Source organism: Phyllostomus hastatus, unplaced genomic scaffold (genome assembly GCF_019186645.2).
Source record: "Phyllostomus hastatus isolate PE091 unplaced genomic scaffold, TTU_PhHast_1.1 phas_scaffold_317, whole genome shotgun sequence".
Taxonomy (NCBI): Eukaryota; Metazoa; Chordata; class Mammalia; order Chiroptera; family Phyllostomidae; genus Phyllostomus; species Phyllostomus hastatus.
This window is the reverse complement of record NW_025334023.1, coordinates 22,052,626-22,077,859: the sequence shown is the minus strand read 5'-3', so window position 1 is coordinate 22,077,859 and position 25,234 is coordinate 22,052,626. Positions and strand designations below refer to the sequence as shown.

At 38.7% G+C, this 25,234-nt stretch overlaps 1 protein-coding gene across 1 annotated transcript in view; it reads left to right on the top strand.

Moving 5' to 3' along the window:
• Nucleotides 1–25,234, top strand: part of ARHGAP42 (Rho GTPase activating protein 42) — a 252,753-nt gene that overhangs the window by 62,109 nt on the left and 165,410 nt on the right. Inside the window, exon 2 of the mRNA XM_045817966.1 lies at nt 3,490–3,585. Within this exon, the coding sequence (XP_045673922.1) occupies nt 3,490–3,585 (96 nt within the window). The remainder of the gene's footprint in view (nt 1–3,489; nt 3,586–25,234) is intronic.

The following is a 25,234-nucleotide window of genomic DNA, read 5'->3' as shown; positions in this document are numbered from 1 at the left end:
CAACCACACACGGATGCTTCTCTCTATCCTTTCCCCTCTCTCTAAAAATAAATAAAAATAAAACCTTTAAATAAGAAAAGTAAAAGGAAAATCAAGAAACAAGATACTTGAAGTTGAAAATAACTTATATTTTGAACTTTTCCCTTATTTTTGGAATTATCATATGAACTAGTTGAGAACCATATTATCTTGTATGATCCTTTCTTATTGTGCTTCTAAAAGGACTGTGGATCAATTGTTCATGTGTTCTTGATTCTGTCTGGGGTTGAAACAGACACCTAACTCTTACACAGAAATACTGACTCATCAGATTCTCTCTGTTATAGCATGATTGCAGTGCACCAAGTAATCATTTGAAATTGCTATCAATAGAATCTTTCTCTGAGCACTTCCCAGGGGTATCTAAGGCCTAACAGCTGCCACCTTCATTCCTGAAATTTTACCCCTTCCTTCTTTTTCTGAGATGTTTAGTAGAAATAACCAACACGTTTAAGTGCTTAAGTGTGTGTGTCAGACACTGTCCTAAGTGCTTCCTTTATATTAATTCATTTATTTACTTCTCACAGTAACCCTGAGAGGTGCGTTCTATACCATTTAACAGATGAGGGCTCTGAAGTACAGAGAGGTTATGGAACTTGCCCACAATCATGCTACTGATTGGTAGAAGCAGGAAGCTATCCTGGGTAATCTGCCGCGAGAGCCTCACACTCTCAGTCACTTAGCTATATTGAGAAGGATAGCTTACAAAGTGGGCAAATGTGTTCTTGTTTGGGTGTAGGAATTATGATGGTGCGTTCACTGTGATCTCTGTGAAAGGACACAGCGGCTTGCCTTTCTTAGTCAAGGAGCAAAGCCATGGGAAGCAAAGAACAATTTTGGAGGAACTGCAGTTGTTGGGTGTTGTCAAGATCTCCCTAGGACTAAGCTTTCAGGTAACTCATTGAGTTTTGAGGGGAAACTCAGAGGAGCTTGTGGTGAGGAGGGGAGAGAAGGAGGATCTCTGTTTCAGGGTTCCTAAGTATCCTGATCTACTCATATAACCCCCTCCTTTCTTCTCAAGTCTGCTGTGTAGGAATTGCATCTGTAACTTCAAATCCATTTTAGTATAAGCCTTTATATAGTACATGAAAAAATAAATGGATATTAGTAGGATGCTTTTTGCCAAGTCTTGGTGAGGGTACCCACATACGGCTTGGCTTAAAATTATCCTACAAGTGTGCTTCCTGTCTTTGTCTTCTCAGAGCATCTGCTACAGGGGCTATGATTTCTCTAGCCTCAGCCAGAGCTGTGCACTGTCACATAAATACACACTTGTACAGTGCTCTTCTGTCTGGAAGGTCAGCTAACTCCTCCATCTTAATGAGCTGGGCTGGAATGACAACTGAAGCCATTTATTGAGTTGCCTCATGTGTACCAGGCACATCTTTATTTAGTCTTTGTAACAAACCTATGCAGTATTAGTTCTCTATTGTAATGGATAAGAAAATTGGGTCTCAGGAAGGATGAGTGATTGCTCATGGCTTCACAGCTAATTGCTGGAGTTTAGTTCTGATGAAGCCTTTTTCTCATTGACTGATCATTCACTATGGAAGCTTTCTTCATCTTTCCTAAAAGTCCAAAGCAGAGCCATTTTTAATCTAATAGACTTCTGCTCTCTTAAATTGAAAGTACTTCTCAAGGAGAATGTGAGCTGGTCCCACAATTTTACCCCTCTTGTGGGAAGAGGTGTTACTTTACATCCTCTTTCCAGAGCATGATTTATTTTTTCAATCAATATTTTAAAAAATTCAGTCTTGTGTGTGTGTTTATATTTGTTATTGTTTTTTAAAAGCCTCCCTGAGGCTTGAGGCCTCTGGTCCTCAAAATTGTTATTGGTGTCAGTGTGTTGGTGAGTTCTTGGATCACAGTGGTGCTGAAAGTGACCTTCATATTTGGAGACCTATTCACGTGTGAGTGCTCACTTTGATGGGTACATGGGCTTGGAGTTTCATGAATGATGGGTTACCATAATAAATCATGGGGTCATGTCTAGGTATGGAGCCGTAGTTGTTCTCCTAAAAGAATAAGAATATTACACTTGCTGAAAGGGTAAGGAAGACTTTATTCAGGGCTGTGGTTATAGATGCCAAGAGTGTCACAATGCGGGGACAGAGATCAGGCTTAACTCTGGATGCAACAAGAACAAATGGGGATTTACATAGCTGAGGAGCAGGTTGGGGGTGTTTGGCAGGATTCTTGCTAAGACAGGGCTACTTGGGGCCACTGAGGAATAGCTGAAGTCAATGCCTAGTTAAGAAGAGGGCACAGAGAAGCCTGATTAAAGGTTGGTTAGAGACAGTCTTTGTTGCATCCTGTTGCTTGCATTTAATGTGAGGGTTCAGGTATTGGACTTGAACCCAGGGGAGATACCACTGGATGAAATGTAGAGTGAATTCCTCCCAAAAGTTTTCCTACTGGTGCAAACTTCTGTGGAAGGGTTGGCATAGGTGACCAGAGTAGTTCTGAGAGGTGGGACCTTTAAAACTTCTGTGACATGGCATTGTCAGATTGATTTATTTTTAATTTTATTTAACAAACACAAATAGTGCTTAAGTGTCAGGCTCTGTTTTAAAGCTTTTACAAATATTAACTTACTTAATCCTTAAAACAACTCTATGAGGTGGTTGTGCCATTGCCACTCACTTTTTATGAGAAAACAGAGGCCCATAGTAGGTAAATAATTTCCCCAAGGTCATGTGGGTGGTGGGACTTGGCTTTCACCCAGGCAGCCTGGCTTCAGAGTCTGCTTTCGTGGTCATTCTGTTAGGTTGCATTCCAGGCTTTTGTTTCCCAGGAATTTCCTTCTCATTATTCTGGACTCATCTTTATTCTCTTCAGGAACAAAGAAGAATTCTTCTGGATTTAGCCACACTTTGGACATTGTTCAAATTGAAGTCAGGATTGAAGAGTATGTCTAGTTGTACGTCTCCAATAAGTCACAAGGTTATTTGTAAACAACGTTCCAGGTGGCCTTTCACCTTAGAAGAAGATCAAAGCCAGTAGTTTATTGGTAAAAATATATTCTCTACCTGTTTCACAGCCTGTGGAGAATAACATCGATGACCCAGTCTAATCAAAGGTTGACTGCTTTTTTTTTCTTTTCCCCACCAGCAACCTCGATAGCATTCCACTTTTTTAAAAAATAGAGTAAATGCTCCATTTGTAGTAATTCTTTGGTAAAGCCTTCAGGAAATTGGCTTCCAGATAACACATGAGTGGCACCAAAGAACATGCAACTTTCTTAAAGGCAAGTCCCCTTCGAGCAGAGCAGATCCAGTTCTTAAAATATTTCTTCAGTGATCTCTTTAGATTCAGCTGGTATTTGTCAAGCTGGTATTTTAAAAGGCTTTGGTTAATAGAGTGTCAACATCAAAGTTATCTACTATTACATGTGGAAACTTGAGTATTCCATGGTACCTTCAACTTATGACTTTTAAACTTGAATTACAGATCTGTCTATGGCAGTACAGAAGTTTTCCCAGTCACTGCAAGATTTCCAGTTTGAATGTATCGGTGATGCTGAAACAGATGATGAAATTAGTATTGGTGAGTACTACTATTCTTCAATATCTTAAGTAATAATTTTAAAAGTCCTACTTAAGATACCGATTTCATTGAAATCAGATTCACACACTCAAATATTAAACATGTAAACTATTCTGACTGTGACACAGGTAAAGGGTGATTTTTGGTGAGTGTGGAAAAGGGTATTATAAATTGTTGTAAAATTGTGGTTTCTTGCATAAGGGAATTAACTTAGTAATTCTATAATTCAGCTCAGCCCTTTGAGGAGATGTGGATAACAATGTCTCTGCCTCAAAGCTGATCATTCATTCAAACTAATACATATCTGGCCTCTGTTATTAAATGTACAAGGTACTGTTTTAAATGATTTTTTTTACTTAATACCGATTTCTCTTTTAACATGAGTATTTGTTTATATCGGGGGAAAAAACCAGTCATGACATATTAAACCAGTATTGTAGATCACAGAAGGTTGCTGGGGATCAGGAGACTCGAGCCCTAATCCGGCTTTGCCACAGTAATTTAGCAGTCTGACCCTGGGAAAAGGCCTGCTCCTTCCTGAACCACATGGTTTCATTTCCCATAAAATTAATAGGTTGGGTTATGTGATCTCTGAAGTTTTATCCATATCTGAGTTTACTGTACGATGACCAGATTCATGCAGAATTCTTTCTCCCACATTGTAATAATCCCCACTTGCCAGTTTGTACGGATGGGGTCCATTTGTAGGCAAAGTTGGAGACATGTCCCTTAATAAGAAGGCTGTGTAAAATGTGTGCACATTTTAGAGAATAATACTAAGTGTACTCACCTTCCTGGTATAAAAATAGAACATTACAGGTATCTGGAACAGTGAGTCACAAGCTTTTATGTGTATATGACACACCAGGAGACCTTATTAAACGCCATTCTGATTGAGAAGGTCTCGGGCAGAGTGTGCAGCTCTGCCTGCATTCCCAGCAGACTTGAAAGTAGCATTGATGCTGCTGGTGCACGGACCACGCTTCAGGTAGCAGAGATTTATGGCTCCTGACCTGTCTCTCCACAGTCACATTCCTCTCTTCTCTCTGTCATTTTTTTATAGTTTTCTCAATTGTATGCATTTTTAAATAAAGTATTTTTACTGTTTTTGTAAATAAGTAACAAGTCCAAAGCTGTCAGTGCAAGGAAAGGGCAGTGTTATCTCCACAAGAGAAAGGCTCTCAGGAGAAGATAAGCTGAATGAGTTTCTGATTCACTGCATGACTTTAGCTTGTTTACATTCATGAGAGTTTCTCCTGGAGAAATTATTGGGCAAAGTGCAGAATCCTTTGACAATCGGTTTCTGCATGTGGGATTTGCATTATGCATAGATCATCATGGGCAGGTTGGCAGTTTCTCAGGGGAGCTGGGCCAGGTGCTCACTTTGTTAGCTGAGTGTTAGTTACCCTGAGCGGGGTGTGGAGGGGCTGGCTCTTGGGATCAGAAATGGCTTCCTCTGCTCTCAGCTCTCTAATGAAAGGTGGCTGAGCTATGCTTGTCGCTGGGTTGGGGGGTAGTTAGGGAGGCTCTAGCAAGAAGGGAGAGGACTGTCAAAGGGGCCTGATGCAGCATGACTTCTTCCTCTTTACTGGATGAAAGGGCAAAGACATCAGTGACATGCATCATGACATTTGGAACAATAGCTGTCATTTTGGGTGCCACTTCTTGACATTTGTCATAAATATCTAGCCCCCAATACAGGCTTTGTAGCACACACCTAGCCAGACCAAAGCCTAGATTACTAAAAGCTTAGATTAATATTCTAAAATATTAATATATAAGCATTATTATCTAGAAAAAAGAAAGAATACCCACATACTCATGTAACTGCAGTTATTTTGACTTAGTAATGAAACTTATAAATTCCAAGAAGGCAGAAGTCAGATCTCTATGTTTTTTTTAAATAACATTTTTTTAAAGATTTTATTTATTTATTTTTAGAGAGGGAAGGGAGGGAGATAGAGAGAGAGAAACATCAATGTGTAGTTGCTGGGGCTAAGGCCTGCAACCCAGGCATGTATCCTGACTGGGAATTGAACCTGTGACACTTTGGTTTGCAGCCTGAGCTCAATCCACTGAGCTACGCCAGCCAGGTTTAAATAACATTTTAACTCTAGTGCCTGACCTAGGGCGTGACTCATGGTAGACCCTTTGTTAAATTGTTGAATAAATGACAGTTTTCCTTATAAAATTTAATTTTTTCATTTATGTATATATATTTTTTAAGAGAATTTTTTATTTTTTTTAAGATTTTATTTATTTTTAGAGAGGGAAGGGAGGGAGAAAGAGAGAGAGAGAAACATCAATGTGCGGTTGCTGGGGGCCATGGCCTGCAACCCAGGCATGTGCCCTGACTGGGAATCGAACCTGCAACACTTTGGTTCGCAGCCCGTGCTCAATCTACTGAGCAATGCCAGCCAGGGCTATTTATGTGTATATTTTTTAATAGAATAATATGTGTATATTTTTCTTTATAAAGAGGATTATAGTAAATACTTCTGGGTTTTTATGGATATAACTTTTAATTTCATGACTTTAGAATATTTCATCATACTTATATACATGAATTTATGAAATTCCTATAGTATATTCAGTTTGCTTCTAGTTTGTCTTTTATTTGTTAACAGTATAGTAAACATATTTCCCTTAATTCCATTGTGTTTCTTAAAATACCTTCTTAAAGTCACACATAGTAGCTGCAGAGATAGGGTTTTAATCACGATGCTATGTGGGCTCCTAGGCAGATGTTAGGTGATTTTCCCAGCTTGTGCCAACATTGGTCTCTTTGTCTCTTTCCACTTTGGCTGAACGTTGTTGCTGTTGTGGCTCTGGCAGGTACGATGTGCAAGGTGTGAACTGATCAGTAGGAAAAGGCTTATTAGATGGATGAACATTAAATTAAATGATAATGCTTAGAGGGCTTTGAGGAGTTAGGTCAAGGTGAATGCTGTGCAGGGGTAGGTGTCATCTTGTTTGCTGCTTTTATATCAGGAGACTTATTTCAGCTAGCGCCTATTACAGGGAATCTGGCTTAAACACCAATGCTTTGTTAGGAAAACCTAACTTAGAGTAAAAATATTTATAAACATAAGTCATTTCTAAACAACTAATGTAAAAATATAGATATGTTTCCACATCCTCACCATCTAACCTTTGAATGCTTTTACTGAGCCTCCATGTTCAGTCTAAAGTTACAAGTAACATGGTATGTAATAAAGAAATACTAGACTTTCAATAATCATTCCTAACACGCAGCGCTCACGTGAGGATATGGCAAGCTGTTGCACCGAGGGTGGGCATCCACAAATGCATCTCTGAGACTGTTGGGTAAGGCCGGCATGGGTGGACAGCAGGAACTGCCCTTTCCCGCCTTGCTCTTTCCCGCCCTTGTCACGTTCAGTTCTGTATGGGAAGGTACAAAATGTCAATTGTCTTTATTTATTTTCATTATACTTTTTTAGTGTCAGTTATCTTTAAAATAGCTTGTTGAAGCTCCACTTTTAGCTTCTTTATTCCTCTGAGTCAGTAAAAGAGGAATGAAGTAGAGACAGCTGTGACTCTTAGCTTTGCGTAATAGCCACAACAGTCTCCTCCAGAGTAGTCTTGAGACATAACCAAAGATGTAACCACTAAAAGTGATGACTTACCAGAAAAGCTCATCTTTTATAAGTGAGCAATGTCGGTGCAAAATAATCATAAAATCAAGACATTTGCAGATTTTCTGTAAGTTATGATGGTGGGCGTGGCTGGGAGGGCAGTAGGAAAATGAGTAAGGTGTCTACTTTCAGTGTGCATACAGTGGGATAGGGTGGAAAACAGATCTTGAGCAAAATAAGGAAAAGAAGGAGCTGTTTCTGTATCAATATAATTACGTAACTAGTGGAAGCTATTCCAGGAATCTCTTAGACTCGTAGGCCTGTGTCTGGCCTGTAAATTGGCCCCGCTCTTCAGCTGTCCCCCTCTGCACCCACCTTTTGGCCTTGTGCCTGCTGGCTTTTTTGTGTTCTTGTTTTGGTATCAGTGACACATTGCTGGCTTGGAAGGAAGCAAAATGGGAATGGTGGTCTGGGACACAGTGGGGAATTCCTGTGCCTCAGAGGGCAGGTTAGTTGTTTCCAGAATTGAAGTCCCAAGCAGGGCAGCATCGGACACTCTCCTTTTAGCATCCTTCTTTCCATTCAAGAGCAGCAAGAGGTCACTGCACCTCCCTTTTCTAAGGATGAATGAGCTGCAGGTGAGCTTTTGATGGCTCCCTTTTATCTGCCCACTGCTGTGCTGGCCTGGTGGGAAGCAGCTTATGAGGCCATCCCACTTAACTTCACACAGCTGTTCTAACTGCCCACTCTTTGTACTGCTTCAATTTTGAAGTGAGTAAAGACATTGAGTTAGGAGTAAGTGAGGAGTTGAGTAGCTGGACACTTGGAGTTTGGAAATTTGTGGTGTAGAGGAGGGAATATAAACTAGTATAAGATTCACTCCTCCTCAGGTAAGTATATGGGTAGACTAGGTACAAAATGTATCAACTATAATTGCATACTAATATGCAAAAAGACAATATTCACTGTATCAGTCCTGGTACATGTACATGCATGGAAATCATGTGAACCCAAGTGAGGCAGTGTCTAGTCTTAAAACCTAACTAGTAAGAAATAAAAGGCTTTCTCCACAAAAACTAAAATACTATTCCTTTGAAAACAGGTTACCCTGGTTCATTAAACAAGTACAAGCTCAAAGATATTCCTGTGAATCTGCTAGGTTAATTTAGCTCATGAGAGTAAAGGGTAATAAAATCTGTAAATCTTAGTGTATTACTTCAGAATGTATGTCCACACCAAAGTTGGGGTATGCAAGTTACTGTTTTGTTTCTGTATTTAGTGCCTATAATTTGAAATCACTTTTAACCAGTCTTAAAAGAAGTCTAGATTTAAAAAAAATTAAATATTGTTAGTCACGCTGAACTAGTGCCAATAAAAATATTAGTCATTGATAAAAGGCAATGCTTGTTCATTCTACGTAATTTTGGAAACCATTGGAAAGTCCAGTTGCAGTTGTGCATAAACAGCTTGCGTGGTGGCCTGTGCTAATGCTCATGAAAGTCTTGGGCAATGTGAACCTTGCCCTCAGGAGATTAAACATTTACCAAGTAGGAGAGTCAGTTTGCTAGTAAATATTTTAGGTGGGGACTTCATTCCTTCAGACACACCTAAACAGAAAATTCCTGTGGTAGTGACAGACAACACACAGCCACTTGTCAGCTAAGGTTATGGTTCCCAACACTGAGTGGAGAAATGAGGCCATCAATTAGGTAATTCAAATCCAATATATTTTGTAATAATTGCCAAGATGTTTTTGGCATAACTAATGTATTCCGGTTCAGATATTTACTCTGTTTGAATGCAGATCTTCAGACACAGCAATACTGATGATCTGGTGCCTAATGATTCTTAAAATGAAGAACATGTTACATCCTAAAAAAAAAAAACCCAAACACTTTTATGTGGAAGTCTATGTACAAATTGTAAGATGGATAAATAGTAAGTGGAACCTAATCCAGTTTTGACTAATGTGTTGTGTGGAATGTGCCCTACATTTTGGATTCTTTTCTCTTCTCTCTTTAGGAGAATATGTTGAAAGATGAGACCCACAGGAGAGAAATTTAAAGTAGTCACGTTTCAAGTCATAGGACTTTATTGTTTGTTCCCAAGTGAGCAGAGCTTTGCCCAGGTGCAGATAATTGTCATCTGATCACCTCTCCGAGGCTGGGTGTGCAGTAGTGCAGTGGTCCAGTGACTAAGCTGGATTAGTCTGAAACCATCTTGGTACATTGACAGACGCCTGGGAGTGATCACTGATGCTTGCCCAGAGGGTGTGAGGTAGAAGATATTTTTTAAGGGAGGAGTCAGAAACGTTGCCTTCATTTTCCTTGTTAGAGAAATTAATGTGGGAAAATGCATAAATTGTATGCCAAATACATGCATTCACTTTGAGCATGCATCTGTTAGGTCTAATGGAAAGATGTTGCTTGATCAGTTTGCCAAGTAATAAATTAGGAATATAGTCTAGGATGGGAGGTATGGCAGTTTGCTTTGTGTGTTTCGAAGGGATCCTTATACAGTATAAAAACTCTGAGAGACAGTAACCTGTGTTTCAGGTTTAAAAACAAAACAAAACTGTTATATTTATAAATGAAGGAAATACATTGAAAAGGTCGAATGAATTTAGCTAAAAAAGAACCTATTTGACTTAAAATAATAAAATTCAACTGTCAACTGCTAAGCTATGACATTAAGTGCTTTTGTAAAGACTTTCTTCAGAATTTAGTTATGAGCTATAAATACTCATCCATACGGATTACTACTACTAATTACCTAATGCTATTGTGATGCATCAGCTGGAGTGTGGCCAGGGAGCTTTTCTTGGGCATTTCTTTGAAAAGTTTGCAAACCAGAGACAATACCATTACCAACCTCAACCGATGTCTTCTAAAAGAGATCTGTGATTTTTATTAAATTTGAGGAAACATATTACATTTTCATTTGCTGAATCAAAAGAACATTCATCAGTTATTACAGACCCTCATTACAACCCACTTAAATGTGGTTATATAAATCAGGAAGTCCTCTTAAAGTGGAACCTTCCCAAATGCCTAAGTTGTTTATACAAATAACATTTTCTTTTGAACTCGGTTGAGGAAGCATATTTTACTTTTTAATGATTCTCAGTTGGACAATTGACTTATTGTTTTCCATTTTTTTAACCATCCTTATTTTTGCACCCACACAGAAACCACCCATAATTATGGATGGGAACAGCTGGGAAAGATGCACATTTCAGGTGGAGTTCTTCTCTAAAAAACATGCCACTTACGAGATGTTTTCATTATATGAGCTCTGTGTTTTAAAGACCTTAACTTGATTTAATTTAAAATTCAACAGCTTAGCTTTTTTCATTTCAGGCTGTAAAAAGCAATAAGAAACTTATGCCTCTAGCCACATGTCTCAGAGGAAAAAAATGTCTTAATTTATTAATATACAGTAATCTCCCGAAACCCATTTATTTCCTTTGTGATTTGTTCTGGTAAACAAACAGAAACATAGTTTAGTCTTTTTCACAGAGAACTCAGTTTCATATCTCCTTCCGCAAATTTTATGCTCTTTGAGGTTAGAAAGTTTTTCTCCCATTTCTATTCCTGCATAATACTGTAGAGCTTTATTTGTAGCAGAGGCTTAGTAAGTATTTGCTGCATAAATAGTCCCCCTGCAAAACCTAGCAAACCTTTATATTAAAAAAACAACAACAACCATCTTACAGTACATAAATTTTCAAGATAGATCAGGCCTAGGTGAATGAGTGGGAAGATGAGGGAAAGCCACTGCAAGGAACGGATGTTTAAATCAGTCATGGAGAAGTGGCTGGTGAGGGGGGAGTAGGGGAACATTTCAGATTTAGGGAAGGGATGAATGAAGGCTGCGAGGAGGAAAGGAGATAGCCAAGGGGAAAATGGCATGTGTGAAGGTTATGGGCAGGTAGACAGACCTAATAGGCCCTGTTAGGGATGGGGAGTTTAAACCTAAAGGCAGTGAGAAGACATTGCAGGGCATTAATCAGAGAAGTGACATAGTATTTGCATTTTGAAAAGGTTAGTCTGACTGTCTGATAGAAGACTTAAGAAGGCTGTGCCAGATGTGGTTCTCTCAAGGTTTTTCTTGGCCATTTCCTTGGGTTTGTGCTCAGGAGAAAATGGTGCATGGGTATCCTGACTTTATAATGCCACAGTCTGACTATATATGGACACCTGTGGGTTTTTGTTTGTTTGTTTTTAAGTGCAGTTACAGAACCACAGAGTACATCGCTTTTGATTTTATGTATGAATAGAATGGTTTTAGAAAAATTAGAATCTTATGGTTGGCCTGTAATTTCCAGCCTGAACATGACATGCTCTTGATGGCGTTTTTATCATAACTTTTGGTGTAATAACAGAAGCATGCTTTACTGCCTGTTTATAAACATCAGGCACCAGAAAGGTTAAGTAGTGGCCTGTGGTGTTAGGTGCATAGTTTGCACTTTGTTGGTAATTTACTAGTTTGCCCAGTGGAGTTTGTCCACCAATGTTGAATATAATGTAAATTCTGTCTCTGCTTTGAAAACGGCTTTTGAAGATGGTATCATGTTACAGTTGTTTTCAGCTGTTTTCACAGTTGGTGTGGAGTTTATGTATTTCTATCTGGGGGCTGCATTTCTTCTAGGATAATTCTCATACTTCATGCACATGTGGGGATGAGGAGTTCCTCGGGTTATTGGTTTTTGTTTTGTTTCTTTTTAATTATTAGAAAGTACTACTTCTACCTCAGAAATATTGTCCAGGTTTCTTAGAATCCCAAGCTTAGTGTCTTATGAGTACAGACTTTGGAGAACATGGGACCTGTCATTTTGCCTTAGACCCAGGTGAAACAATTTTCTAAAGTCACACCAGTAGGAGAACCTTGTTCACCTGACTCCTAGATCATGAACTTTGAGTTTACTTGTTCATTTGTTCAATAAAGCCCTATCAGGCACCTGTGATTTATCAGACTTTGTTTTGGGTGCTGACACATCAGTGTGCAAAACAGAAAAACATCTCCACCCAAATGGGTTTGCATTTATTTGAGGAATAAGATGATAAAATACTTAAGGTCGTTATATATTAAGTTAGATTGTATGAGTGTTTGTGGAGATACAAAAGAAGGGAGATTTCAAAAAAACTTTTTCAGTATTTTTTAAAAATACTGATTTAAATTTTAATATATCAAATTTTAATATAGTGATATTACTGCAGACAGCTTATAAACTGAACCTTGATTTATCCTTTGTTCCCTGTGTGATCAATCAAATTCACATGATCATGTCAAGTTTACATTATAAAGACTGACCCTATTTCTGTATTGAAAACGTTAGGTATAAAGGCATAAAGGTAGCCAATATTTCTGAGGCCTGCTGGCTGTAACCACACTAGATTATTTTTTTCTTTTTCTGAAGCTTTAGAATATTGAAGCATATCTCTAGTCTGTATTTGACCTCTGCATTCTTTTGCTCCAAAACATTGTACTTCTTCCCTTGCTCGGGCATAGCTAGTCTGACCGTGCACTTGAACATTCATTGTTTAGACATGTGCAATATTGAAGAAAACTAAGACACAATATCATTTCCGCTGGAGTACAAAGGTTGAGACTGAGAGCAGAAGCACACATTGCCATGTAGTCTGAAATTTAATTTGCATGCTCTCAGGAGACGCTTGAGCTTTTGATTAAAGTTGCCCTTTAGGAGGTTTATTCTGGCATCAGTGTATGTGATGAATTATAGTATGGAAATCCCTGCCAGTTCAGAGTGAGTTAAAGATTGCCTTCATCGCCAAATCATTTATGAACCAAGAGAGAACATTTCTAAATGTGAATGAAATAATCAAAGTACAGTTTCAATTTTGACATAAAATGTTTGGATCAGAAATGCAATAGTGCTGGAAACTGTCTGCAATAAGTGAGTTAGGAGGCAGGACATGGACACCCAGGGATTAATGGAAAAATTGTTGGCAAAAGGCAAAGACTAGCATATGAGCAATGAAGAGAGACTTGCGGGTGAGGAGGCCAGAATATAGAGCGAAAAGTTAGAAGGAAACAATAGTTGAATAATAGGCCCAAAAAAGAGGAAGAGAAGCTTGTCTTGGATAGTTATCTAGGAATATGTGTCTGGGGGAAATAAGACCAATTCCAATTAATTTCTCTGTTATAGATAAAATTTGGGTAGTTGTTGAGTCATGATTCAAGGGCTGTGGAGAGAAAAACGTTTGGGTCATGCTTGATTTTTGGGACTCAGTATATTATTTTCTCCATAACCACAAGGCTGAAGAGTACTACTACTTCTGCCATTAAAATTACAGATGAGTTTCCAGCAAGGAAGCAGAGATGATTCTTACAAATTTCCTTAAAATACATAGTTTTCTATTTAAATGTAGTTTGAATTCTTAATTCCTTACACAAAGCATGCATCCCTCCACCACCCCCTTGCCAAACTGCCTACCATGAGAATCAAGTACGGGGAACCTTAAACATTTGATTCCTGGGCCCCACCATCAGACCTGAACTAAGGTAGAAGCCTCTCGGTTGAGACTCAAGGAGCCTTCAATTTTATGGAGATTATTGGTATCTGATGCAGCTTGTGGGAAACCACTACTCTAAACAATATACTTGTGGTTTATCCTGAGATGGGCACAAGTGGGGAGTGTACAAAAATAGGGAAAAAGTCTTTTCTGGATGTGATTTTCTTTTTGATCCTAGTTCCCTGATGTCCAGTGTTTTGCCAACTGAGCCATTAAAACTGTAGTAGCAACATGTTTGTAGGGAAATCTGGTCATTTATTGCCACATTGTCCTTAACAGCCTGCAAAAAGGTTTTGGTTTATGCAGAACAAATGGATTCGTACCCTGATAATCAGACAAGGTGGATTCCGAACAAACTGCCCAGAGATGAAAAGCTCAGCTTTTTGAATTAAAGTCACATACAAGGTGTGGCTTAGTTCATGCTGATACAGACTTTGGGTTCTGTAGAATTTTCTACCAGTAATGAATATCTTCTGACTGCAAAGAACCTTATGGGGTTTTAGAACATGTGAACACAAATAAAATTTTCTTCTGTCCTTATTAGGCTTATAAAATACAAGGGAGTAAAAAAAAATAGCTTTATGATGTAATCACTATAATACTAAGGGCTAATATGCTGAGTGCTTTAGCTACAGTAAGAACAAAAATGCTGTGAGAACACCAAAGCCAGAGAAGGGCCTTCTGATTGGGATATCAGGTGATGCTCAATAGAGGGGGTTTTCGTGCTGGGTCCTAATGGTTAGATAGACATGCTTAGGAAATGTATGTAGATAAAGGAATGGCATGGGAATGGGAAGCTATAGGAATGTCTAGTAGTTTCAAAGTGCCAAGTTAGAGATTGGAAATAGTAGCATCTCAGGCAAAGATACTTGGAAAGATACCTATGGCCTCATTATGGAGGTCCCAGGTTACTTGCAATATAGAGTTTTGATTTTATTTACTGATTCAAGGTTTTTGAGTTGGATAATAACATAATCGAAGGCGACCTTTTAAATTTATCTTTTAATCCTGAGGATATGTTTATTGTTTGAGAGAGAGAGAGACAAAGAAAGAGAGAAACGAACATTGATGTGAGAGAGTGACATTAATTGGTTGCCTCCTGTATGTACCCCCACAGGGATTTGAATGTATAATCTAGGTACATGCCCTGACCGGGGGTCAAACCCCTAACATTTTGGTATAAGGTGTGATGCTCCAACCAACTGAGCCACTGGCCAGAGCAAAGGTGCCCTTTTAAAATTTTGACCATTAGTACATATAATGAGTTAGAGTCATAGAAGTTGGGAAACCAACAACTAGGTCGCTATAATAGTACAACAGAGATGAAGCGATAGCTTTACATAGATACAGAAGGTTAGAGGAGAGAAATCCATTATTTAGTGAGTGGAAGCAAGGAAGGAAGGATAAGTTAATAGGAACATGGCATTATGGGCCCATTTGCCAGTTTATATGTGCCCAGAGTACTGAAGTGGAATTAGGAGTTAAGATCTGACACATGTTAAGTTTCAAGATACAGAGAATGTCCCTGGTAGAAATTCCCAGGAGGTCATTGGATTTGTTAAATTCAGAATAGTGAGGTGGAGTTGTGGCACTATGCCTGACGTGGTGGGAAAGGGTATAAATTTCAGCTGAGCTAATCTGAGAATGGTGAGACAAGACCTGAGTGTTTGACTTTAACCTCTCAGTGGGGTATTGTGAGGATTAAGGAGCTGTGCACAGTGCTGCAGGTATACAGTAAATCTTCTGCCACCCATGTCTTCCTGCTGTTCCTTCTTTATGAGGGAAGGAGTATACCCAGCAAATTTGTAGACCTAGGGGAAGGGGAAATACCTTGATAGAAAAGAAAAGTGATGGTAGGAATGAGAGGGAGAGAAAAAGAAAAATGTAGCCAAAGATGGGAAAGGATGAGATTAGAAACTTCACGCAAGTTGTTAGCTTGCAAGAGGAGGAGGGCTCCTTTGCTGAGACAGGCAAGTTTGAAGAGAATGAATAAAGATAGTGTTGACCAGAAAGAGGGTCCTGAACTTTTCTCTGAGAATCAGAAGGCTAGGCCATCTGGTACAACAAGGGGAGGTTTGGGGCTGGGTTCTTGAGAAATGAGAAAATTCTTTGTTAGATAGTCACTGTGGGAAATAAGATTAGGAGTAAACTAGAGTTGAATGAAAGGATTGCCAAAAAGCAGAGGCCAAGGGGTTAGATAGCTTGAACTCTTGGTGTCCTTGTGGGTGTGTGAAATCGCAGAGGAGAAGGTCATTGCAGAGTAAGAGGTTGTGGAAAAGAGAAGCTGGATGTTGGGCACGGAAGCGGATGTTGAAGTTTCAGGAGAGTGGTGGCAGGAGGATTGGGTGCAGAGGAGTATGAACGGGTGCTTCAGTCTTTGTGGAATGTGAAGGAGTGCTGGAAAGTCAGTTCCTGATGGTAGTGAGAATGGGGAGTGGGGCCAACTTGGTGTGAGTGCTTATTTGTCAGCAAATAGATTACTGGTTGTTAACTCTGAGGCAGCGTGCTTGGTACCTGATTGCCCTTTGAGCACAAACAGCTCTGACACGGGCTGCCTGTAATGTAGCAGGGTAGCAGGCTGGCAACACACCTGATGATCACCGCCAACCCCACTCCACCACAATAATGGTTTGCTGGAACAAAATAGACTTTGATGTGAAATAATCAGAATTAAATACCTGCTTCTCCACTTACTAGTTGTGAGATTATGGGGCAAGCTACTCCAGCTGATTGATCCTCCTTTTTTCATCTTCAGAATGAAAGTAACACCTACTTCAGTACCTCATATCATTCTGTGAATATTAAATGAGATAGTATATGTAATGTCTCATATCTACCTTTCAGTAGATGCGCTTGATGTGTGAGTGGTCTACACCTTGGGAAAATGGTTTCTGAATTGGGGGTTGTTTTGGCTTTGGGCAACAGGTCAAAAGTCACTAAAACAAAACAAAAAACTAAAGGCAACAGTAGAAAAGCAGTTTATTTTTAACACATGTGCTTTGAAAATACATATGAGGTATGTCCAGAAAGTATCCAGCCATATAACATGAAAAATAGAGCCATTTATTGAAGAAGATACAAGAAACATTGCACATAGGACAATGTTGCCTTAGTCCACTTCAAAGTAGACACCTTGGAACCTCACACAGTTCTCCCAATTGTCATCAGCACCCTCATCATATTTTCTTGAATCATTGACAGTCTGAAATCTTTTTCCTTTTGAAGGTGATTTTAGTTTCGAGAAAACACAAAAGTTGCAGGGCACCAAATTTTGGCTGTAGGGGGGCTAAATCACCTGGGTGATTCGATGTTTTACCAAAACACTCTGCACAAGATGTAATGCATGAGTGGGTGTGTTGTCTTGATAAAGCTGCCAATCCCCAGTTGTCCATAGCTGTGGCCTTCTGAATCATCCGAATAGCTTCTGTGGGGAAATGTTCAAGCTTAATGCAAAATTTGATGCATATTTTTTACTCAGTCACTTTGAACATGTTGGCCACACAGTACACATGCTCACTCAGGGGCATCTACCTCCCCCACTGACTAGTACAGTGAAGTCATCATTGTTCACACATGTGCATTTCACTCCACTCTCCTTGGCTGCCGGGTTATATCTAGGTCACACAAACCATCCTCTTTACATTAATGATGGTTGAGCTTTTTCTGGACATACCTCATATATGTGACTTGCAGACTATTTTTTGCACAGTACTTATTGCCTTAACATAAAATGTCATAGGAAGCAACTTCCCAGCACTCCTTCAAATTCTGCAAAGGAGTATGAAGCATTCATTCGTACTCTTCTTCTGCACCCATCCTGCCACCACTCTCCTGAAATTTCAATATCCGCTTCTGTGTCTAATATCCACTTCTCTTTTTCAAAACCTCTGAACATCCATCCACTGACCTTCTCTTCTCCAATTAACAAAAAACCTCATAGTAAAAGATCTTTGCTAGAATTTAGACAAAATTTATTTGAAATAATGCAATAGAATGATGAAATCTGGGGAGAGACCAGCTGGAATCAAGTTTTCAAGTTGTGTGAAATTGAAAGGCAGTCTTTCCTTAAATATAAAATGTGACACCATTAAAGTCCTAGAGGAGAACGTAGGCAGGAAAATCTCAGATATTTCACGAAGAAACTTTTTTACTGACGTGTCCCCTAGAGCAAGGGACATAAAGGAAAGAATAAACAAATGGGACCTCATCAAAATTAAAAGCTTCTGCACAGCTAAAGAAAACAGTACCAAAATTAAAAGAGAACCAACTGTATGGGAAAACATATTTGCCAATGACACCTCAGACAAGGGTTTAATCTCCAAAATATATAGAGAACTTACACGACTGCACTCTAAGAAGACAAGGAATCCAATTAAAAAAGTGGGCAAAGGATTTGAACAGACACTTCTCCAAGGAGGACATACAGAAAATCCAAAGACACATGAAACGATGTTCAATATCGCTAGCTATCAGAGAGATGCAAATTAAAACCACAATGAGATACCACTTCACACCAGACAGAATGGCCATCATAAACAAAGCAACAAACAACAAATGTTGGAGAGGTTGTGGAGAAAAGGGGACCCTAGTGCACTGCTGGTGGGACTGCAGACTGGTACAACCACTATGGAAAGCAGTATGGAACTTCCTCAGAAAACTAAAAATTGGAGCTGCCTTTTGACCCTGCAATTCCACTGCTGGGACTCTGTCCTAAGAATACTAAAACACCAATTCAAAAGAACCTATGCATCCCAATGTTCATAGCAGCACAATTTACAATAGCTAGATGCTGGAAGCAACCAAGATGCCCATCAGTAAATGAATGGATCCAAAAAACTATGGTACATTTACACAATGGAATTCTATGCAGCAGAAAGAAAGAAGGAGCTCCTACCCTTTGCAACAGCATGGATGGAGCTGGAAAACATTATGCTAAGCAAAACAAGCCAGGCAGTGAAACACAAATACCATATGATCTCACCTTTAACAGGAACCTAAATAACAAAACAAAGAAACAAACAAAATATAACCAAAGACACTGAAGTAGAGGACAGGCTGATGGTGACCGGAGGGGAGAGAAGAGGGAATTTAAGGGGTCAGTGGGAAGGGTTCACAGGAACAAACTTAAAGGACACATGGTCATAGACTAAGGGGAGGGTGGTAATGGGAGGGAAGTGGGGAGGGTGGGAGGGGGGACTGGATTGGGAGTAAAAAGGAGAAAACTGTATTTGAACAATGATTAAAATAAAAAAAAAAGAAAGGCAGTCTTTCTGTATTTGTATGTATTCATTTGTCGAAATTTGGCCTTATTTGAAATACATACACACACATATTATATAATACATATAAGCCCAGTATATATATGTACATGTGTATGTATGTACAATGAGAACTCTCAAACTACCATGTACTTTGGCAGTTTCAAAGAAGATATTACTAAAAGGCCCTTCCTCAGTTCAGAGAGAGTATATGAAGGGAAAAACATTAGATATATAGTCTAGAACTACATCTGGGCATCCACTGTGATTTTCATCTTGGAGTCATAATTCTCAATTTTAATGTTAATCCTAGTCAATCTACAGAAGCAGCAGTAGCTCTCTTTTACAGGTGAAGTCCCTGGCTTATAGTAGGTATCTTCTTTTGCATACAGTCCAGTTGTTATTCTAGTGAGGATAAGATAAACCAGATTGAGTATCCAATTAGACAAGACAACAGTGAAAGATTGACAGTTTGACCACAATTTCTGAATCTCAGCCCAAATATGTAGTGCCGAGCAATGTTGGGACCCACACTGATAGGCCAGATCAAAGTATAGCACATGTTAGGGCCTGGAGTCCCATGGGTGTCAGAATCCAGGTATTGAGAGAGGCACTAGGAACAGGAATTGGGAATTCAAAAAGAACTCTAGATGCTGGTCATAACCCCTCCAGAGAGGCTGTGTAGGGTGGTTAGGGGATAAACAGGAATAAGAGAAAGCAGAAAGAAATTGCTTGGTATTAAGCCAATGGATTTCAAAGTGGGGATTCTGTCAGTGTGTCTTATTCAGAGTCTGGATTGGCATCAATATGACACAATTGATGGTATTAGACAAGTGATGAGGAAGAGATGAGGCTGTTCCTAACTCTACATGGAGTACCTGGTCAACTTCATAAAAGTTCCGTTTTGTGACTATTTTCACTTGTAGGCCAGGTACTTCTTATTCTTTAATGCTTAATTAGCAAATTGTGTTATAAAATTAAATAATTTTTCTTTAATCATTATTTATTTTTTAATTTTGGTTGACATACAATATTAGTTTCAGATGTTCACCCCAGTGATTTGACATCATGTAACTTACTAAATAATCATCCCGATAAGTCTCATACCCATTTGATACCATTCATAGTTATTAGAATATTACTGACTATATTCCCTATGTTGTACTTTACATTCCCATGACTATTCTGTAACAACCAATTTGTACTTCTTAATCCCTTCACCTTTTTCATCATCCCTTCAACACACTCAAGTTCGCCCTTTGAAGGTGTCACTTGTGGAGGTGCTTGTATGGAATTCAGTAACTCAAAGTTGTCTGAAGTTGTTCACTGAGTATACTGGCTCTGGGGCCTCCCAGGAGGTGCAGGCCAAGATCACCTGCCACCTGGCATGAGCTACAGAGTGATCTGCAGATGGCTGTTACTTGTGCTGGGCTTGGAGGGACCCAGGAGAGGCTAAACTATGAACCAAAGCTGGCTGCCACTATTGCTGGGCCTGGGGTTACTTAGTGAGAAGTATGGGGCTTATTGAGACTAGATTCTGCTTGTTCGGTTTTAGGAAAGTATGAAGCATGAACCAAGATAACCCATTCTTATGGGAAAGGAGCTGGAAACAGCTTGGGTGGTTCCACTCTTCACCAGAGCAGGGTGAACAGTGACGACCAGGTTGATGGAGACTCAGAAATGGTGCCCACCTTCTGGCTCTGTGAACAAAGGCTCAGAAAAGGAACAATGGCCTCTTTTGGTTCTTCTGTCTGGGAGAAAGCTGCCCTTTCAGCTCTTGCCCTGATGCCAGGCAATTCAGTTTCTCCTGGTATGTCTCTGGCACCCTTTGAGCTGTTGCCTTAGCACTGGAACTGAGAGGAAGTGAGTCTGAGTAAGTCTATGTGTGGGCCTTTTAAAAGGAACTGCCTGGAACTCCAGCTCTGTCTTACTTAGCCACAACCCCCACTGGTTTTTACAGCCAGAATTTATGGGGTCTTTTCTTCCTGGCACTGGAAACCTGGGCTGGGGGGACTGGTGTGGGACTGGGACCTCTTACCTCTCAGGGGGACCTCAGCAGCCAAGATATATCTTCCAATTTTTATCAGCCCATTTTGCATCTCTACTTCTCCTACCAGTCTGGATGTGGCTTAGTTATATACTTAGTTGTAAAACTTCAGCTAGATTTCAGGTGGTTCTGAATGGTGGTCTTTCTCTGTAGTTTAGTTTAATTTTGATGTAGTTGTGGGAGAATGTGAATACTGAACTTAACCTGTGCTGCCATTTTGACCAGCAGCTAACTAACTTTTTACTACTAAAATAATATCTAATATATTCTTTCAGCTTGCCAAAACCTAGTTTATTTGAATACAATGCAGTCCATCACAAGGATGCATTGGTAGGCTATGGAAGAAGAATTTAAATGCAAGTATTCAGGGACTTGTTTACAAGATGAATATTTTTTTAATTTTAATTTTTAATTTTATTTTTCAATTGCAGTTTATATCCAATATTTTGTATTAGTCTCTAGCATAGTGGTTAAATAATCATTTACTAAGGTTAATCTCTTTTTGATTTATGTTTGGTGATTTAAAAAAAACTAACCACAGGGGACATTGTGGAGATTCTCGTTTAGTTAAGTCAAAGATAATTAAATTTTCATGTGCTTTTTGTAACTCTGAATTCCAAGGGCTGAAGTGTTGGAAAGATGTTGAAGTGTTGGAAAGATGAGTGCCACTAAGTACAACAGTGCCCTGTGACTTTTTTCTTGTTAGTTTAGGAAGTAGTTTACTGGTTTTGCAACTGGGCATCTATGGAGCTTGAATTCATAAATAGAGTAGAAAAATCTTATTTGTTGCTGTGGTTCTCAGGAATTAATAACTAGAGTTTGTGGTTCCAAATAATGCCAGCATTTGCAGCCATAGTGGACAGACTATTAGTGGGGGTATTATTTGTTACCAAGACACAATAGCTGGTAGGAGATTTGGTGTCAGTTTTTATATCACTTTTGTCTGTTTTGCAGATATAGTACTTATTATTCTGGCATACCACAAGCTGATTGTAATTCTTGATTTTTTTATGGATTAAGTTGTTCCCGAACCAAAACTTTCCCTCAAATACTTCAATTAATATGCAGTCAGTATGCTCTCTTTGATCTTTCAAATAGACAAAGAATTAAAACTCTTCCTTTGGGAATTCCAGGCAGAAACTGCTGCTGTGACACCTGCTAGGTCATTGCATGCTTTGTAGTATCATGCTGGGTGTCACTTTCCTATGTATGTAGATTCTACCTTTATTTTTCTCTATCTGGCCAGATCTAGAAGGATATGACAAATTTACCTACCCTGGTTCATATTCTTATTTAAGTGTCGATGTTTTATTACAGGGGTGGGCAAAAGTAGATTTAAGTACCAGCCATCATTTTCTAGAAGATAAATCATAAGTAAGGATATGAAATAATGACAGTAATAATAAGAAGGCAAATAATACAAATGAATAGTACAGTAATTAATAAATAATAATACAGGAGTTAACTCTGTTTCACATATTCACAACTGTAAAACTTCTTTTGCCGACACCTGTATTTGGCCTCTCTCCTACTCTTCATGAAGAATCAATGCCAGAAGGATACTATAAAAGAGCTTGACAGAGCCTACATCTCACATACATATAGAAAAGTAAAGTGACCACTGGGCCATCATCTGGATTTATAAAATATGATTGCATTGGTTTAAACTATCTTTTATAGGTCTTTGTGCTTTTTTTGAGATTTAATCAAATTTAAGTCCTACTGCTAACCCAGTTCTCTCCTATTTATCAGCATATCGGAACATCGAAAGTGACTTTTGTTCACTCTAATAAAGCAAAAAAAGTGTTGAGATAGCACTGTATATGTTGTGAACTTGTGATCTGTACCTTTGTTTATGTATTTATGCTATTTAGGTTTGAGGAAGGCCTCCTGGGAGAAATATTTAACACATCAGTTTTTGATTATGATATGATATTGGTTGGATGCAAGATGTGCTTTCTTAATTCTTCTAGTTGTAAAATCTGTCAAGTCCAAGTGGATCAATTGTTGAAACATTTAATGGTGTAATGCTTAGTACTTAAGGTAGTGGAGTTAGGTCCACAATGAACGGGGAGTTGTTTTCTTCTTTTTTTCGTACTTCCAGACCCTAAAGAGGTTTTCTACAGTTGCCACTCAGAGAAAGACAGATACCATATGATTTCACTCATATGGGGAATCTAATGAACAAACTGAACTAACAAGGAAAACAGACAGACTCCTAGATGGAGAGCAGATGACAGCTAGTGGCGGGGAGGTTAGAGGGAGGAAGGATTAAGCAAAAAGGAAATAGGACTCATGGACATGGACAACAGTGTTGCTTTGCGATTGCTAGGGAAGGGAGGGCTAGACTAAATAGTAATGGAAAAAAATACAGTGAAGACTAACTTTTAAAAAAATAGGGAAAATTTAAGCCTGCTGAAAAGATTAAGTTAGGAAATAGGTGTTTTAGACAATTCAGGAATGTTTTGGAATTTACAATGTTGGTACATAGAGAAACCACCACCATAGTTTTTACCCTCTAGGTATAATCTGACTGTTGGCTCTGTGATTATTTATACTCTCAGGACCTGTCACAAGTACACCTGAATAATTGATTTCTTTGGTTCTAAAAGTGTTTTCCAGTATCACATTGTAGAGATAAAAAGGAAAGCCTATAGCAAAATTCTTGACCTCAGTAATGTGTGAAACTGTATTTTGGTTGTTCTCCAGTAATCTCGTGATCCAGATGGTCAAGAAGGGAAAAGATTATTGTTCAATACAGCCAGGAAAGTTTCATGCAGGTGGGAAGAATGTGGATAGCTAACATAATTTTCCAAACTATCTGGCTATTCATTTTGTAATATTTTTGAAGATTAGAGTAAGAGTGAATAGAGCAAATAGACTGTGGAAATGTATTGTTAAACTCATTAATTCATTTAATGATCATCTATTGAAAGCCCATTGTGTATTAAGTATTGTTTTTAGAATATTTTTCTCACTAAATCATGCTCCTGTCATACCACCTGTAACTGCAGGACCAGCTGTTACACTCGAATTAGTTTGGGCTTCCCAATCAGATAATGAAATAGTTATTTATGTAAATATTAATATTCATTAATAAAATATGGAATATCACATATAGTTGCTGATAAAAGAAAGTATTTCAGTATTAGAAATTTGAATGTAATACATGTTTTAGGATTTTGCTTAAATAAAGTCTTTGATGGAATGACTCCAGCAGTCACAAAAGCAATAGCTGGTTTGTATAAGGCACTGTGATGGGTGCTGGGGGCCTCATTTTGTATCTATTTTCTGCTCAAGGTCTGGTGGAGAATAGACTCCCCCCAGTTTTAATAGTCTCTTTAAGGCATTCCTAGTTCCCCTGCACCAGAGATTCTGTTACTGGCCTCTCATCAGTGGAGAGCTCCTGGGGTGCACATGGCAGCTTGGGCCTGGCCAGCTTGTGTTGGAAGTTCCTGCTGCTTCGAGGTTGGGGCAGGATGGGAAGGGATTGGCAGTCCTTCAGCCCTTAACCCTAAAAGCCAATTTAAAAGATACTACCTTAAATTACTTTATATCTGCTTCACAGGATTGTTAAATACTATTTTCTTCACGTTACCTCCTGCTTAATAAACTGTTTGTATAATCTTTTGGCATCATTATAAGTAAAAAGATTAGGGGAAAACATTAGGTATGGATTTAAAAAATCACTAGGCCACTTGCATTAATTCATGATATATTTACTGTTCCCTTTTTTTTTTTTAATAGAACAAATGACAAATGTGTATCTTCATTTGGGCCAAGAAATAGATACTTTTATGGAACTGACACTGTAACATTTAAAGAGAAAAATCTTTTTTGAAGTCATTTCCCTGAAAAATAAAAAAAAAAGAAAAAGAGGATACAAAGCTTGTTAAATTGGAGGCAGGCTCAGAAAACAGCTGGAATGAGAGTGCTTTACATTGTGAGAAACCAGACATGTGGTTGTTTTTGCATGTTAAAATTTTTCTCCTTTGACATTCTTATTATAATCAACTATTAGGTACTGAGTTTATAAATAGTATTTATATTGGAAACAGACCAGATAACCAAGTAAAGGAGAATTCAGAATTATTATTTTTGGACAAAGAGGTACAACAGCATGACAAACAGACTTTCTTTACTTGTAATCAGAGTCAGATTTAAGGCAACTCCATAGTTTCCTCAGAGCAGTAGCTATCTGGGGGAAGCTTG